Source organism: Canis lupus, chromosome 1, assembly GCF_011100685.1.
Source record: "Canis lupus familiaris isolate Mischka breed German Shepherd chromosome 1, alternate assembly UU_Cfam_GSD_1.0, whole genome shotgun sequence".
Taxonomy (NCBI): Eukaryota; Metazoa; Chordata; class Mammalia; order Carnivora; family Canidae; genus Canis; species Canis lupus.
In genome coordinates this window covers 88,819,764-88,837,782 of record NC_049222.1, presented here as the reverse complement: position 1 = coordinate 88,837,782, position 18,019 = coordinate 88,819,764, and the positions used below count along the sequence as shown (strand labels likewise).

The 18,019-nt window shown below is 41.9% G+C and overlaps 1 protein-coding gene across 1 annotated transcript in view; it reads left to right on the top strand.

Moving 5' to 3' along the window:
* Positions 1–18,019, top strand: part of TJP2 (tight junction protein 2) — a 105,025-nt gene that overhangs the window by 66,933 nt on the left and 20,073 nt on the right. Inside the window, 10 exon segments of the mRNA NM_001003204.1 lie at positions 375–428; positions 3,045–3,169; positions 4,975–5,077; positions 6,653–7,283; positions 11,157–11,260; positions 11,886–12,039; positions 13,717–13,825; positions 13,927–14,060; positions 15,773–15,839; positions 16,620–16,770. Of these exon segments, the coding sequence (NP_001003204.1) occupies positions 384–428; positions 3,045–3,169; positions 4,975–5,077; positions 6,653–7,283; positions 11,157–11,260; positions 11,886–12,039; positions 13,717–13,825; positions 13,927–14,060; positions 15,773–15,839; positions 16,620–16,770 (1,623 nt within the window). The 5' untranslated portion in view covers positions 375–383.

Genomic DNA, 18,019 nt, shown 5'->3' with positions numbered 1-18,019 from the left:
ATTTTTTTTTTTAAATTTTTTTTTTAATTTTTATTTATTTATGATAGTCACAGAGAGAGAGAGAGAGAGGCAGAGACATAGGCAGAGGAAGAAGCAGGCTCCATGCACCGGGAGCCTGATGTGGGATTCGATCCGGGTCTCCAGGATCGCGCCCTGGGCCAAAGGCAGGCGCCAAACCGCTGCGCCACCCAGGGATCCCGAAGGGGTATTTAAAAATAGGTGATATAATGTTCCTCAAAAATGCCAACTCTTTTGGGTTTGTAGAATGTGTGAGCTGGACTTTCTCTTGAGACATTTTCAATTTTATAATGCTTTATTTCTAGCACTGAAATGTTTGTGGTTCTAATCCAACTGGTTTTGTTGCTTTAAAATAGGCCCCAGGCATGGAAGAACTGATATGGGAGCAGTACACTGTGACCCTACAAAAGGTGAGTGCTATGCAGTTCATCCTTGCTACAATCCTGTTTCTTTCTTTCTTTATTTTTTTTTAAGAGTTTATTTATTCATGAGAGACACAGAGAGAGGCAGAGACATAAGGGAGAGGAGAAGCAGGCTTCCTGCGAGGAGCCTGATGTGGGACTCGATCCCAGGGCCCCGGGATCATACCGTGAGCCAAAGGCAGATCCTCAAGTGCTGAACTACCCAGGCATCCCCTGTCCTTGAGTTTATAGGTCATAGATCTTAGTCATTTTTGCCCAAACATGGTTTTTCCTCCCTTAAAGTGTATGATGCATTGTAGCAGGCAGTAGTTATTATATTATCAAAGATTTGCATGCTAATATATTTTTTGGTTAAGGTTTGTATAATAGAAAATTATAGAGGTATTCAACGTATTTACTTATCTCTAGAGAGAATGGGTTATGAAAAAAGAAAAGGAGGGGAAAAATGAAATAACCTATATTATTTAAGGATGTTGAGGTAGCTTCTACAACTGTTACAATTTTTTTTTTTAAGATTTTTATTTATTTGATAGAACAAGCAGGAAGCAGGGGGAGCATCAGGCAGAGTTAGAGGGAGAAGGAGGCGCTCTGCTGAGTAGGGAGACTGATGCCAGAATGGCGGGGCTCAATCTCAGGACACTGGGATCATGATCTGAGCTGGAGGCAGATGTTTAACCTGAGCCCCCCAACTTTTATGATAGTAACTGTAATATATTAAGTCCAAACTAAATTTTGAAATGTTGGTTTAACAATCAGGAGACATGGGTTGTATTCCTTGTCCTACTCATGATTCTATTAAGAGGTGCTGAGTTAATCAGATTTTTAAAAATCCTCTCCTTTTGCCCATGGGATTGACAGAAGCTATGAATATATTTCACTTAATATGTAGTCATTCACAGATACTGCTCTTCTTGATTAAATGAGGTACTACAAATAGCTTCTAATACATGGACTCCAGCACAAAATGGTTGCTTAATAAATGTTAGCTCTCTTCCTTTTTATTCTTCTAACAGCAGAGTTTGAGGTAGGTGTGATAGGTGTTAGCCCTACTTGAAACAAGCACAGCCACCCAGAGTCTGTATGTGATCTTGTGGGTGGCTGGGCTGACCTTATTCCATCAGCTGCCCTGCTCAGCATCTCTGTGACTTTTGTGGGCTCCGCTGGGGTCTTAGTCCTGCTCTGAGTCCCTCCAGGCTCTGGACTGTAAAGTTCCTAGAGGGATTATAAGTTCCTTAGGAGAGTTTTCTTTTGACCCTTAGAACCGTGAACTTTTCAAACCCTGACTTTGGTAAAAGTTAGTTCCTGTATAAATGAATTAAATTAATCCTGGTAGAAAAAAACCCAGACGCAGCGGTTAGGTGCCAAACCTTCTGGAGCAGTCACATAACATGATTTCTCCTGGTGAGTGGTTTCCCCCTAGGGTCTTACTTTTCAACTCTGGACTAGAGTTCTCTTCTGACTCTTCTCTGCACCCTGCCACCAGCATTTCACATACCCCTTGAGTTGTGGCTCCCAAGTGGCAAAAGTGAGAGACGTTTTAGGTCTAGAGGATGGAGCTACCTCTGTATAAACTAGCCACCCAGGTGATGGTGCTGCCCCATCCAAAGCCACATAATTAGGGACAATTGTCTAGCCTGCATTATGTTGCTAATTGTTTGTCTCCAGTTGGTACAGTGGGTCCCATGTGGGAAATCTTCCATGGGTGGGAGGAGACTTCATTTTATTCTCTGAGTACACTTCTACATAAGCAGACCCTGATTTATAGTTATAATCACATATAGCCATATCATTTGGATGAAACCTTACGAGCTTATTAGCTTTTTAAGGTTTTGTTTTTAAGGAATCCCTATACCCAACATGGGGCTCGAACTCACAACCCCCAGATCAAGAGTCACATGCCCCACCGATTGAGCTAGCCAAATGCTCTGGGAGCTTAGCTTCTATACACACTGAAATGAATTAGGGGTATGTATTTTTTCTGGGTTCACTGTTTTACATTTCTAGACCAATCATGATATAATTAATCTGTATTTTCTGTCTTATACACATGTAGGAAGGAGTTTAATGCTTTGCTTTCTCACAAAGTCTTAAAACTAAGTTTATCTTCATATTTTAATTTTTAAAATCCATTTACTTTTTCCCCCACCCTATATTAAAATGAAACCACCAGTTCACCTAACTTTAAAGTTAAAGGTATGCTTGAAAAATAGTGCTTTATACAGATTCAGTTGTGACTGAAGCTGTTCCAGCTCAGGTGAGACTATGAGAACAGGTATGACTAGTGATTTGAATAGCACACCCCTGTTTGGACAGAAGATGTAATTTCCCACCCCCTGCCAGCTTCTACTGATAACTCTGTTCTGTCAGTCTTTTACAGCTTTCACAAGACTGTTTCTTTTAGATAAGGAATTTCCCTTTATAAACCTGTCAGCTACCCATGATGGTGCTTTATTTTGTTTCTCATTTGTATCTGTAAGCCCTTTGTTCCTGAGCTGTCTCTCGTTATTGGTTTGACCTTTATTTTACCGAGTGCTTGATAAATCCTGAAAGCCACTTATGGAGGGATTTCTATTTTTTTATTTTTCTCTTAACTCCAATGAACAGGATTCCAAAAGAGGATTTGGAATTGCAGTGTCCGGAGGCAGAGACAACCCCCACTTTGAAAATGGAGAAACGTCAATCGTCATTTCTGACGTGCTACCTGGTGGGCCTGCTGATGGGCTGCTTCAGTGAGTGTCTTTTGCCCTAGCCCCAGCCCCTGCCAGCCCCATTGGTTGGTTCTTGACAGGGTGCTTTGGGCGGTGGGTGTGCACTTAAAAAAGAACTTTTATATATACTGAAGAGTTTAAAGGGGGGGGGGGGGAACTGGGTAACTGGGTGACAGGCATTAAGGAGGGCACGTGATGTCATGAGCACTAGGCGTTATACAAGACCGATGAATCACTGACCTCTACTCCTGAAACTAATAATACACTATATGTTAATTAATTGAATTTAAATTTAAAAAATCATTAAAAAAAGAAAAGTTTTAAAGTAAGAATTGAGAATGTAACATACAATGTTTTAATAAGCTCCAAACATTTGGAAATATCCTAATTCCAAATATCCAATATTCTTTGGAGGGAGGAGAGCAGTCCTTTCTACACAGGGAAATAGTTATAACTATCACAACTATCATTCCTAGGCTTAGGAATCATTTCTGAGTGTGGAGTACAAAATCATCATGCTTTCCCGTCTACCTCCAACACTTTATTTTACCTTATATTCATTAAAATTTTATTTTATTTATTTTTTTCATTAAAAATTTAATGACGATACTTTGGTTTAATGATCTGATTTGTAAGAGGAATGTGGAAATTGGGAAAATTTAGTACATGAAAACACAGCCAGCCGTCTGGTCTGAAGAGATGATGCCATTTTAAAAGATGCCTATCTGAGTTAGTTTCCTCAGGATCATTTCTTAGGGCAGAATCTAAAATTAATTATGTGGCTGCCTTGGCCAGAGAGAGAGCTCAAAAGTTTAGGTTCTGTTGGCTTTTAATTTTTTTTTTTTTTTTTTTTTTTATTTATGATAGGCACACAGTGAGAGAGAGAGAGGCAGAGACACAGGCAGAGGGAGAAGCAGGCTCCATGCACCGGGAGCCCGATGTGGGATTCGATCCCGGATCTCCAGGATCGCGCCCTGGGCCAAAGGCAGGCGCCAAACCGCTGCACCACCCAGGGATCCCGGTTCTGTTGGCTTTTGAAGTCTGTATGGTCATATCGAAGTCAGCAATCTTTAATACAGAGAGCAGTGTAGAATTAAAGAATAATTTTAGGGAAGAGATATTTAAGAAGGTTTTTAATGACCTCAAAAGTTCTTTATTAATCTGAGGCAAACTACTAATCTCTTCCCCCTCCCCTTAAAAACACAGGTGGATCTAAACCTGCTCTGGGGTCTCCTTTTCTTTTCTTTTCTTTTCTTTTCTTTTCTTTTCTTTTCTTTTCTTTTTTCTTTTCTTTTCTTTTCTTTTCTTTTCTTTTTTTCTTTTAAGATTTTATTTATTTATTTATTCGAGAGAGAGAGAGGCAGATACCTAGGCAGAGAGAGAAGCAGACTCCATGCAGGGAGCCCGATGTGGGACCCAATCCTGGGACTCCAGGATCATGCCCTGGGCCGAAGGCAGGCGCTCAACTGCTGAGCCACCCAGGTGTCCCTGTTTGTAGACTTTCTGCAGCCCACCATGCACCTCGGGGAGGGGAGGGCTTGGTGCAGAAGTTCTTTTTGTGCCTAGACCTTGCCACTGCTGAGTCCCTCCTGGAGGCACCCTTGAGTGTGAGTCATTCCCGCTGGTTTCCAGTAGACAGAGCTGCTCGTGGGTTTCCTCCTAGTAAGGACTCACATTGAGCTGACTGATTCGGCCTCAGGAGTTGTCAGACACCGAGCCTTTTAAGCATTTGGGGTCAATTTGCTGCTTCTACGTGTTCCTAAATAAACGATTTACACTGACTAGATGGGAGTTTTTCATGTCTTATTTTTATTTTTTGTTTGCAGAGAAAATGACAGGGTGGTCATGGTTAACGGCACCCCCATGGAGGATGTGCTCCATTCATTTGCTGTCCAGCAGCTGAGAAAAAGTGGGAAGATCGCTGCCATTGTAAGCTCTGTGTTTGCTTTCAGCTTGCCTCAATAGCATCTGTTTATATGCTAAGAAGAAAATTACCACTTGCTTCTAAGCACTTGACAGAATTACATAATTTAGCGGCTGCTAAGTTTTTGTTTCCTCTACTTTGGGGTGACATTGTAAAGATGATGATGTAAAGATGTAAGTAATCTCTCCCTGCCTTTTCCTCATCCTTCTCCTAACTTTCAGTAGTTCTCTTATCTCAGGAACCAGGCTACACAATCCTAAAACAATTAACTAGACTGAAAACACTTGTAAAACGGCGTTAATATAGAAAATAAATTTCAGCTCAAAAACCCATTTGTAAAGGCCCAAACAAGATCTGCCATATCTTAATAAACTAGACTGTCTTAGGAGATATTGGCAGTCTGTAGCATTCATTCATTTATTTGCTCACTCATTCATTCAGCAAACACTGGTTGAGAATCAGCTATGAGCCAGATGCCTCCTGAGCCCGCAGCACAGAGTACCTACTCCAGCCAGGCAGATGGACACATGAAGCCAGAATTGGAGCACACTATGTTTAAGCGCAGTGCTAGGGGGATGTACTGGGTATGTGGTTTTTTTTTCCCCCAACTTTATATTATGAAATTTTCAAACAAAAAAAAAAGTTCAAAGATTTGAACTATAAACACTTAATATAACTTGTTCAGTGTTAATATCCTACCATCTTCACTTGATTTTCCTAGGTATACAAATGCATACGTTTAGCGAACTATTTGAAACAAAGTCGCAGATAATGACCTTGTCCATCCTACTTAGTTCAGCATGCATCTTCTCAATAAGGGCATTCTTCTACATAACTATAACACTGTCATCCTATCTAAGGAAATTAATAGTGACTTTAAAGTATCATCTATTGTTTTTTAATTTTATTTACTTATGATAGTCATACAGAGAGAGAGAGAGTCAGAGACATAGGCAGAGGGAGAAGCAGGCTCCATGCACCGGGAGCCCGATGTGGGATTCGATCCCGGGTCTCGAGGATCGCGCCCTGGGCCAAAGGCAAGCGCCAAACCGCTGTGCCACCCAGGGATCCCTAAAGTATCATCTAATATCCAGTCCAAATCCCAAGACATCTTGAAAGATTTTTCTTCCCCAGCCAGCATCCAATTAGAGCTCAATCACTACATTGGGTCCTTATCTCTTTTAATCTAGAAGGGTCTTTCTTTCTCCCTGCCCTCCCCCCCCTCCATGACATTGACTTTTAGATGAATCTAGGCAGTTGTATGTAGAATGTCTCAATTTTTGGATTTTTAAAACTTAGTGATTTAAAGTTCTTTGATGCTATTCACAGTCTGAGTAGAAGTAGATTTTGGAGGCACTGAGTTATACTCCTTGTCTTATACTTGATTCTATGAGGTGTTTTTTTTTTGTTTTTTTATTTTGTTTGTTTGTTTTTTTTTAACCCAAGGGACTGGAGGCTTAGTGAACCGTCAGGGACAGAGTTTTACTGACCAGAGAACTGGGGCTGGGCTCTTAACCACCGCATGGTCTGTATTTAATTGTCACTGCCCTGCATTCCCACTGTCTTTGTTTGGGTGACAGGTGGTCAAGAGGCCCCGGAAGGTCCAGCTGGCCCCGCCCCAGGGCAGCCTACCCGTCGATGAGGATGACCGTGCTTTTGAGGTGATGGATGAGTTCGATGGCAGAAGTGCCCGCAGCGGGTACAGCGAGAGGAGCCGGCGCAGCAGCCACGGTGGGCGCAGCCGCAGCTGGGAGGACAGCCCGGAGAGGGGGCGTCCCCATGAGCGGGCGTGGAGCCAGGAGCGCGAGCGCAGCCGTGGCCGGAGCCTGGAGCGGGGCCTGGACCATGACGATGACTACCGGCGGCCTCGAGAGCGCAGCCGGGGCCGGAGCCTGGAGCGGGGCCTGGACCATGACGATGACTACGGGCGGCCCGGAGAGCGCAGCCACGGCATGAGCACTGACAGGGGCTACGACCGTGGCTACGACCGTGGCTACGACCGTGGCTACGACCGCACCTATAGCCCAGAGGCCGAGTATGGCCGCAGGGCCCAGCCTGATGCCCGGCACGCAGGGTCCCGGAGCCGCAGCCGCGAGCACTTGCGCTCCCGCAGCCCCAGCCCTGAGCTGAGGGGGCGGCCGGACCATGCAGGCCAGCCTGACTCGGACAGGCCCATCGGGGTCCTTCTGATGAAAAGCAAAGCAAATGAAGGTAGGCATGCTCCATGAAGGAAAGCACTGTTACAACAGCTAACTCCTACATGGCACTTAATGCTTGCCAAGCACTGACCGGCTCATTGCTTCCTCCTAACCACCTCACGTGGGAGTTTCTTATATCTACATTACGTACATAAGGAAAGTGAGGCACAGAAAGTTCATGAACTTGCACAAAGACATGTCATCAAGACAGAGGCAGGATGCAAAAATGTGGCTTTAAACTCTTAGGCCTGGGTTTCTCAAAGCAGCATAAGCACCACCTTGCTGTAAATGCTGATTTTCAGGCCCCAGCTCAGCCCCACTGAATCAGAAACACTGGGAAGAGCCCTCGGAGTCTGTGTTTGTGTTAACAAGCTCTCCTGGTGAGGCTGGTGCAGCTTATGTGGTGAAACCATGAGAGAGGACAGGACTCCAGCTAATCTTGGGTTTTTGCTCTATGGCAGGCCTGTGCTAGATAAATACTCTCTTAATCCTCACCAGAACCCTGTGTGGTAGGTAGGAGACTTCATTTCTGTTGTACAGTTGGGGGGACCATGGTGCAGAGAGGTTTTGGCATGCCCACAGATGAGGTGGGCCCTGGCCCAGGCTGCCCTGTCCCATACTGTATTCCTTGGAGCACTTGTATACCCTTCATCTTTTTCTTCTCTCTCTTTTTCTTTAAAGACTTTATTTATTCATGAGAGATACAGAAAGAGGCAGAGATATAGGCAGAGGGAGAACTAGGCTTCCTGTGTGGAGCCCCATGTGGGACTCAATCCCAGGAACCCAGGACCACAACCTGAGCCAAAGGAAGACGCTCAACCGCTGAGCCACCCAGGTGCCCCAGCAAACCTTTCATTTCATCCAAAATTCACTAAAGCCTCATGTGGCAGCTAGAGAAGCCAGTAGTACCTGTAATTTAGATGAGTATCTGAAACTCCGAAGGGAAGTGACTTGCCCACATCTTGAAGCCAGTTAAGTAAGTGGTAGAACCAGAACTCAAACTCCATCTCCTAGAAGTAGATAAAAGTAGGTGAGTAAACAGGGCTTTAGAGTAGGTACGGAGGGATCCCTGGGTGGCGCAGCGGTTTGGCGCCTGCCTTTGGCCCAGGGCGCGATCCTGGAGACCCGGGATCGAATCCCACGTCGGGCTCCCAGTGCATGGAGCCTGCTTCTCCCTCTGCCTGTGTCTCTGCGCCCCTCTCTCTCTCTCTGTGACTACCATAAATTTAAAAAAAAAAAAAAAAAAAAAAATTAGAGTAGGTACGGAGATATTCCTTGCATCAGTTCTTGGTTAAGACTTTTTAAATTACTTGTAACATATCATTTGTCTCCTTTTGTTCTCTAATTCTCCTTCCAAGAGGAAAAGAGATGAAGAGCACCCCAAAATGCAAAGTGAACTTCTGGCCCTTTACATTGGCAATTTGCATTTCAATGGCCTGTCTGAGGAAAGAGTTTGTTTTGTTTTTACTTCTTCTAGTAGAACACAAAGTTGTTATAGAACTAGGTGCCCATTACAATACACAGGGATATGAATAATGGGCTATGCAGAGTCCAGTTCCAGAAAACAAAGGAGAAAAAGAGATTGCACTATCTATAAGGAATGTACATTTTAGGAGGTTTAAGGATTCTATACTTTATTTATAACCACTGATAATGACATATTAATTGATCAATTCCCAGGAATTGTACACTTAAAAACAGCTCTGCTCCAAGACTGAAATGTGGACATAGAGAAATTTTGAGAATGACTCAGCATGAGACCTCCTTCAGAGAGGCCTGATGCACATTCTGTAGGGCTTGTACCCCATGTTTTTGAGTTACCAAAGCAGTACTTTTCATACTTTTCCTCCTCCCCTTTCTCTTCCTTGCCTCCTCTCCCCTTCTCCTTTCCTTCCACCACAGAAAGCCCCACATCTTACAAACAATCATGGATGCACACCTCCATATCAAAAACTTGCATGTCTTTCATGGAGCAGTACTTACTCTGTGTGATGCATTCTGAGAGATTCCATTACATTAAATCTTAAAATGCTGTTTATAACTTACTAAATTAATTTCAGGACTCATTAATGAGTTGTAACCCACAATTTGAAAAGATCTTATCTGTCATAAAAGATTGCTCAAGCCATCCCTGGTCTTAGTAATACTATCAAGGATAAAAAGTGCTTATGTCCCTTTGCTAAGATAGCATTTTACTCCTCCTGGGCCATTATGTTACTTAAACTTGGAATTCATGGGGAGAAAAAAGTTCCATTTTAAAAAAAGATATTTTACCACTGTTTGCTAGGATTACATCATAATTTAGTTATCACTGGTGAGGGTTGCCTAGAAATTAATCTTTAAAGAAATCTAGCAGTAGGCAAGACCAATATCTGACATAAGAAAAATATCCACTTATATGGCCTGCTGTTACATTTCATGGGCACCAGATAGTTTGGCTGGTAAATGTCTTAGAAACTGGTCAGCTTATTTTTTCTCCATTTAAGAGATGCCTAAAATAGGGATGCCTGGGTGGCTCAGCGGTTGAGCATCTGCCTTTGGCTCAGGGTGTGATCCCGAATTCCTAGGATCGAGTCCCACATCAGGCTCCTTGCATGGAGCCTGCACTCCTCCCTCTGCCTGTGTCTCTGCCTCTCTGTGTCTCTCATGAATAAATAAATAAAATCTTTTTTTTAAAAAAAGAGAGAGATGCCTAGAATATACCAATAAGAACCTATTTGCAACTGTTCAGTAAGACTGCAGCTTTTTTTTTTTTATTCATTATTTATTATTTACTTAGTAAAATACAGTGTATTTTCTTTTGAGAGCAATTCAAAGTTCATATGTTCATAAAACCAGAATATGTTGGTTTTAGTTAAATACTTGCTTTGCCTGGCTTACTGACCCTGTTTCTTTGCACACTGAAACTTTTTCAATGCCAAACCCCACATGTCTGAATCATTACACATAAAGGGAATACTATTTGCAGTGCCTTCCTGTAGGAAATAGGGCAGGTCAGCATAACATATTTACTGAGATGTACTGAGATGAATTGTTTTTTGTTGTTGTTGTTCCCAATGTAAAGTGTTAGTTTTAGAGGAGATACTCATTTTAGCCTTCAATTAGTTTCTCCATTTGTTCACATTTTGAGACATTTGTTTTCTTTCTCCTTTTTACCCCTTTCTTCCTCCTCTTTTCCTTTCCCACACTTTTATTTCTTAGTGGTTTTTTGGAACCACTTGAAAGTAAGTTGCAAGGGTGGCCCTTTACCCCTAAATATTTCAGCAGGTATCTCCAGAGGATAAGCACATTCTCCTACATAACCATAATGCCATTACTGGTTCTTAAGAAAATTAACATTAATACCCCTTTCCATACAATGTAGTATGGTTCATTTTGAAGTTGCTTTGAAATAATGTAATCCACTCCCACCCCCACCTCTCATTCTGGAACAAGAATTTAGTGAAGGCTCATGCATCACGTTTGGTTTTTATGTTGCTTTTAACCTTGAACTATCCCTCTGTCTCTTGTTTTTTACATGTCACTTTTTCAATGAGTCCAGGCTAGTTGTCCTACAGAATGTCCCACGGGCAAAATTGATTTTTCGTAGATTTTTTAAAAAGATTTACCTATTCATTTATTCATTCATTCATTCATTCATGATAGACCGGGGGTGGGGGGCAGAGACACAGGCAGAGGGAGAAGCAGGCTCCATGCAGGGAGCCCGATGCGAGATTCAATCCTGGGACTCCTGGGCCAAAAGCAGGCACCAAACCACTGAGTCCACCCAGGAATCCCCATTTTTTGTAGGTTTTTAACTTGATCTAAAAAGCAGACTAAGTGTTCACTACAAGTGGATAATATATATATGTGTGTTTGTGTGTGTGTGTGTGTGTTTGTCCCTTAGAGTACGGTCTCCGGCTTGGGAGTCAGATCTTCATAAAGGAAATGACCAGAACCGGTCTGGCAACTAAAGATGGCAACCTGCACGAAGGAGACATAATTCTCAAGGTAAGTGGACCAGGAGAGAGAGTAGCTGAAGTCACATTTGGCTTTCTAGTCCAAATTTCCCATTTGAGTGCTGATACAGTGAAACTTTGTTGAGATGGGAGTCAATAGTAAGAAAAAAAAGCTGGGGGGCCAGCAGGGTGAGATTTTTATCACAGAAAACAGACATGGAGATTTATAATAGTGTAGTATCAGTTAAAAGTGAATACTTTATTCTTCTCTGCTTATTTAAAGTTTAAGCTACTATTCCCTAAACTAAGAAAAGATGAGACAGAGAGTTGTTAGTTTATTAATGCTGAATGTTTAATAGTTTTTATAAACCTCTCCAGTCAGGAAACATGTTCCATTAGTAAACCAAACCAATGTCTTGAGCTTGGAAGTTAAATAAATTAGCAGAGTAACTTAAGTATACCACAGCTCTCTCAAGCCTGTATTTGGGGTCCAGTCATGCAGGGTTATATTGAATTTAAAGGATAATTCATTTTTAGTAAGTCAGTCATCCTAAAGCCCATGTCTGTTTGAATAGCTGAGCAAAAGCCCTTATGCTTTTAGAAGGGAAAAATACACACTTTGTTTCACTGTGAGTTACTGTATTGCATGTAACGTGACCGTTACCCCGTAAACACAGATAAATGGAACTGTAACTGAGAACATGTCTTTAACTGATGCCCGAAAACTGATAGAAAAGTCAAGAGGAAAACTCCAACTAGTGGTGTTGAGAGACAGCAAGCAAACGCTCATCAACATTCCATCATTAAATGACAGCGACTCTGAAATAGAAGGTAAAGAAGGGGGAGGCTGTGAGCTCAGCTGGAAGCATGGAAGGCTGTTGGGTTTCATATTGTCAACTAATTTAGCATAGCCATCTAGTTGGAAGTTATATTTCCAACAAAAGCTTCTCTTTTAAACTTTTAATTCCAGTAAATGGTGGTTATTTTCTTATTTAAGTGTCTGTTGAAGATAGTTTTCCAATATGAAATTCAGGTGCCCCAGTGGACTCTGATTTAGGCCACTGAAACCAAATTTCAGTAAAATTAGTAAAAAAATACATGTATGAGTGGTTTAAAGACCTAACCGCATCCATTTGTAAATTGCTCATTCTTATACTTTAAGATGTTTTTAAAAGATAGAGATTTCTCTCTTTTTTTTTAAGATTTTAAAAATTCATTTATTCATAAGAGACAGAGAGAGAGAGAGAGAGAGGCAGAGACACAGGCAGAGAGAGAAGCAGGTTCCATGTAGGGAGCCCGATGTGGGACTCGATTCACAGACTCCAGGATCACACCCTGGGCGGAAGGCAGACAGGCGCTCAACCACTGAGCCACCCAGGCATCCGAATAGATAATATTTCTAACAAAGAGAAGATCATAGCTAAAACAGGTAGACACTATAGTAAAGAATCAGTCAGAATGGCTGAATATTGTGGTATTCATTGATTAGCGATCTGTGTCACTCTTCTGTCTTAGGAAGCAATGTTCATTTCTTGAATATTGTGATTATACATGTATAACATATACATTAAAAAAAAAGTAGGCACAATACTTCCTAATTAATCATCTAATGCTTCCTTCGTGCAGAAGAGTTTATTTATTTATTTATTTATTTATTTATTTATTTATTTATTTTTTAAATTTTTTTATTTATTTATGATAGTCACGAGAGAGAGAGAGAGGCAGAGACATAGGCAGAGGGAGAAGCAGGCTCCATGCACCGGGAGCCTGATGTGGGATTCGATCCCGGGTCTCCAGGATCGCGCCCTGGGCCAAAGGCAGGCGCCAAACCGCTGCGCCACTGAGGGATCCCCGTGCAGAAGAGTTTAGAAAAGATTAAGTTCTCAAGTTTGAAGACAGACATATTGATTTTTTTTTAAAGAATTACTTTGTAAAATTTCAAGACTTAGTTTAGCTTCCATTATATCAAAAGTGTAATCATTTGGTTACTGCTGTGAGTGCAGTGCAGGAAAACAGAGCATAAGAAATAATCCCCACATGCTAGGTGTTTATAGGTTACTTCCTTGCTATTCCAAGTGAGGTCCAGTTGCATGAGCATCCTGGAACTTGCTAAAATCACAGAATCTTAGGCTCTGTCCCAGAAGAGCTATAGTCTAACAAGATCCCAGGTGATTCATATGCACATTAAAGTTTGGGAAGCACTGCTTTGTGTGGTTAAAAATGAGTGTATACATATATGATCCAGTAATTGAATTTTGATTCCTTAGTAGCAGCTTTGAAGGAAAGTATAATGTAAGAGGTATGTAAAATTCTGAATTTGGCTTCCTCTTTATTAATTAATGCCCTTCTTTTGAGAGGTCCAGATTTTCTTCAAGGGAAGACTGCTAGACTAATAGCACAGTTATTGCCTGTCTCTTTTCCATTTCCTATGTTGCCTTACCTCAGTATCATTTCTGGTACAGGTCTTAAATATTTTAATAAAAAGTCTTTTCTTATTTTTGAAACCAGATATCTCAGAAATAGAGTCAAACCGATCATTTTCTCCAGAGGAGAGACGGCAGCAGTATTCCGACTATGATTATCATTCCTCAAATGAAAAACTGAAGGAAAGGCCAAAGTAAGATGATGTAGCCTTCCCCTCACGCGACACTGAGCATACACACATACATATTTGTGGATCTATTACATTATGAGACATTAACGTGATGTGTGCTTAAGTTCAAGAGAGGACATGCAGAACAGATGGTCCAGGATGGGCGCCACACCCACTCCCTTTAAGTCCATGGGGGATATTGCATCTGTGGTTGGCACAGAGAACAGCAAGGAACCCAGATACCAAGAGGAACCACCAGGTGAGACTCCTTTTAAATGTGTTCAAAAGTATGTGGTTGGTAATTCCAGAGGATGGCCAGATGGAGAGAAATTTTTAAAAATCATTCTTACATATGGAAGAGGGACTCCAGTCTCTGTCTTTTAATATTGAAAAAACAGGGGGTACCTGGGTGGCTCAGTCTGTGAAGTAGCTGCCTTCAGTTCAGGTCATGATCCTGGGGCCCAGCGATGGAGCCCTTCATCGGGCTCCTTGCTCAGCAAGGAGTGAACTTATCCCTCTCTTCCTGCTGCTCCCTCTGTTTGTGCTCTCTTTCTCAATTAAATTAAAAACAACAGAAAAACTAGTCTTTAAAAAGAAAAAAAGGAACAAACAAACATAAAGAAAAACAGCCCTTTCTATATACCAACCGATTGGTCACATTTTGTTAATATTTGATTAGTTATGGTCCTGGTGTTTCCCTTCCCTGATCCCAACCTGAGTAATTTGTTCTGCTCTTAACATTTTTGATAGCGAATGTGTGGGTTTCTTTTCCTACTCACCTACCAGTTCTCAGACTCTCCAGACACCAGCTGGTTGTCCCGACAATCCAGTTCTGGTGCTGACTCCCCAGGGTTAGTGCAGACCCTGCAGGTTAAGGACTCAGTCCAGCAAGGTATATCCACTTCACACACCACTCACTAGTTCCAGGTGATACGTAACTTCTGACCAACCCCCTCCTCACTCAGGTTTGAGAATTTGCTAGATTGCCTCACAGAACTCAGGGAAGCCCTTTACTTATAAAGGATACAACTGGAGAATGGCCAAATGGAAGCAGGGTAAAGGGCAAGGGGTGCAGAGCTGTCATGTCTTCTGTAGAGGTACCACCCTTCCCAGTATCTCGATGTGTTCACCAACGCTGAAGCATGCCAAAGTCCATAGTATGTTTATGGGTTTTATGGAAGTCTGTCATGTGTGTGACCAGTTATTACCTCAGTCTTCAACCCCTGTTCCCTCCAAAATGATGGGGAGGTGGCTGAAAGTTCTAAGTTTCTAATCATGGCTTGCTCTTTCTGGTGACCAGCCCCCACCCAAGGCTATCTAGGAGTTACCTCTTTAGAACAAAAGTTGCTCTGTCACCCGTGAAATTCCAAGGGATATAGGAGTTCTGTCAGGAATTGGAAGCAAAGAGCTGAAGATGCTCTTGGCACCACTGTCACTCTGGAAATTAATAGGGACTTTAGGAGCTCTGTATCAGGAACCGGGGGCAGAGACCAAATATATCTATTTCCAGTCCTGTCGCAGTCACATTTTGTTTTATTTGATTAGCTGAAATCCTGTTGTCTCCTGCCTCTGCTCTCAACCCATCCCTTAGCCCTGCCCCCACCACCCTGAAACTATCATGATTTTACATGCATAAATATTTATTGATGGAGAAGATTTTTTTTTTTGATGGAGAAGATTTATGTGGTTTTTAAGTTATAAAAATATTATCTTTTGCATATGATTGTGCACCTTGCATTTTGGAAATTTCATTTCTTACCCCTCTTATTTTGAGAAACCATTGGCATCTGCTAATGTCTCAGAATTAAACTTCAAAGACTTATTTTTGTTGTTTGATGTGATGGCTAATATGTAACATAAGGTTCAGACTTGAATTTTTGTGGATTTTGTGCTTTTTATAGAGATAAACTCACTCCTGTTAGTCCAGGTTGATAATGATGGCTTTTTTTTTTTTTTTTTTTAAATCCATAGCTCCTCAACCTAAAGCAGCCCCAAGAACTTTTCTTCGCCCGAGTCCTGAAGATGAAGCAATATATGGGTATGTATTTCAGTCTCTTTTCTTTTGTCCTTCTACATACCTGTCTCCTTAACTGAAATCCAGAAGAATTTTTTTTTTTTCTTTTAACCACAGATGGTGATTTTGCAGATAATTAGCCACCTCTAACCAACCTCTGTTGCTGGTGTTTATGAGAAATAACTTGTAGGAAAGTAAAATGTGGAATTGGGTGAACTTTGTGATGTTAACTTTGAATGCTTGTATACTCATCTGGCTACTTTTCCAGAATGTGGTTCTGAGTATTTGAGTTTACCAGATCAGTAACTCCTAGAGAGGTGAAGTATTGCTTAGCCACAGGGCCTCTGTAGGGGCCACAGTATCCTGATGATCCTAGTGTGTGGAGAGAGAGGAGGAATGACACACCACTCTGTTCTGGATAATGAGGACCACTGATTCGGTGGTGGTCAAGAGCAGCAGCTCCTGGAGTAGGACCTGGCCTTGACAAGCCCCAGGCTGTGGTGGTACCGGGCTGTCCTTTGGAAGAATCCTGAACTGGGAGTCAGATGGCCTAACCGTGCCTTTTATTTGCTTTCTAATCTTAAATGAATTTACTTAAACATCTGTATTTCTACTTAGTAACCAGTTAAGTGGGCCTACTGATACTCATCTCACAGTCCCCAAAAAGATAAAATGATAAAAATGGGAGCTTTGTAACATGTAAATCTCTTTATAGATACAAGAAAATCTTTCACTGCTAATGTTGGTTCCCCTTTACAAAGAAAAATCTCCCGTATTTCTTTTCTAAAACTGAACTCATTGCAGTCCCAATACCAAAATGGTGAGGTTTAAGAAGGGAGACAGCGTGGGACTCCGATTGGCTGGTGGCAATGACGTTGGGATATTTGTGGCTGGTATTCAAGAGGGTACCTCGGCAGAACAAGAAGGCCTTCAAGAGGGGGACCAGATTCTGAAGGTAGGAAAGCCCATCCCTGTTTCTACATGTTACTAGGAAAGAGTGGGGTTTCTGGGGTCTTATGTAAGGGAAGGGGAGGTGGTCCAGCTTGTGAAAATAGACCAGTTACAGCTTTGTTGATGCCAAGTATAAAGTCTGTTTCCCTCAAATGGGCCCTGTCTTCTCAGCTCTGAACCCAAAACATCACTATGTCAGTGGAAGCTCATAGTGTTCAAGACCCTTGCAGGGATTTTTATTAGTTTGCTTAACAAAAAAATTAAGATTCTAACTTCAGGCCTGGGAGGAAGATCTCTCAAGAGATCTTGCTAATGTTTGTTTTTTTTGTTGATTCCCTGCCTGATTATCACTTTTAAGACCATGTGCTGTATTTGAACAAAGGATACTGGCTTAGATCTTTATTTTTATTTTTATTTTTTAATTCATTATAGTCATAGAGAGAGGAGAGAGAGGCAGAGACACAGGCAGAGGGAGAAGCGGGCTCCATGCCAGGAGCCCGACGTGGGACTCGATCCCGGGACTCCAGGATCGTGCCCTGGGCCAAAGGCAGGCGCCAAACCGCTGAGCCACCCAGGGATCCCCGGCTTAGATCTTTAAACTTAAATCCTGTCCTAGCCTCTCATTAGTTCTGTGAGCCTCATTCAATCCTGAACTCAGGTTTCTGTATCTCTTCAGTGGGGATGAGAATACCTGCCTTGTAGAGGCCCTGGGAAGGTAGAGAATGGATAACACTACAAGGATTTAGCAGAGTTCCTGGCATAAAACAGGAAGGTCAATGTCTGTTTTTCTCCCCATTGGAAAATAACAAGTTGCTGTCACTCAATATGTTGTTTATATCTAAAATTGTCCAAGAATGGTTAATCAAATGTTGATCCTTTTAAGGTTACTATATATGTTTATATAATCTGTGGGCTTTAAAAAAACAATAAACAACTCAGCTTTGACATTTCATGAGATACATATATTGTCCGCTGACTTATAAACGTTGAGAATGTCAAGTACCTTGTGACTATACAAAAATATAGAATCCTAGGGAGTTGTCTTCACTGAATTTCTGATTCTGTAAACTTGGATTTCTTATGAGTCACTAGGGGGTCTGGTAAAAAAAGCATCTTGGTTCAAAGGTGAGGGGAGGAAAAAAGTTGAATTCCCAAGGAAGCAGGCAACAGAGCACAAAAATAGGTAGTCCTCTTCCTTTTTGGCTCTTGGCCTCATTGCAGTTCAGATTTCATTTATGGAGCAGATGAAGGGC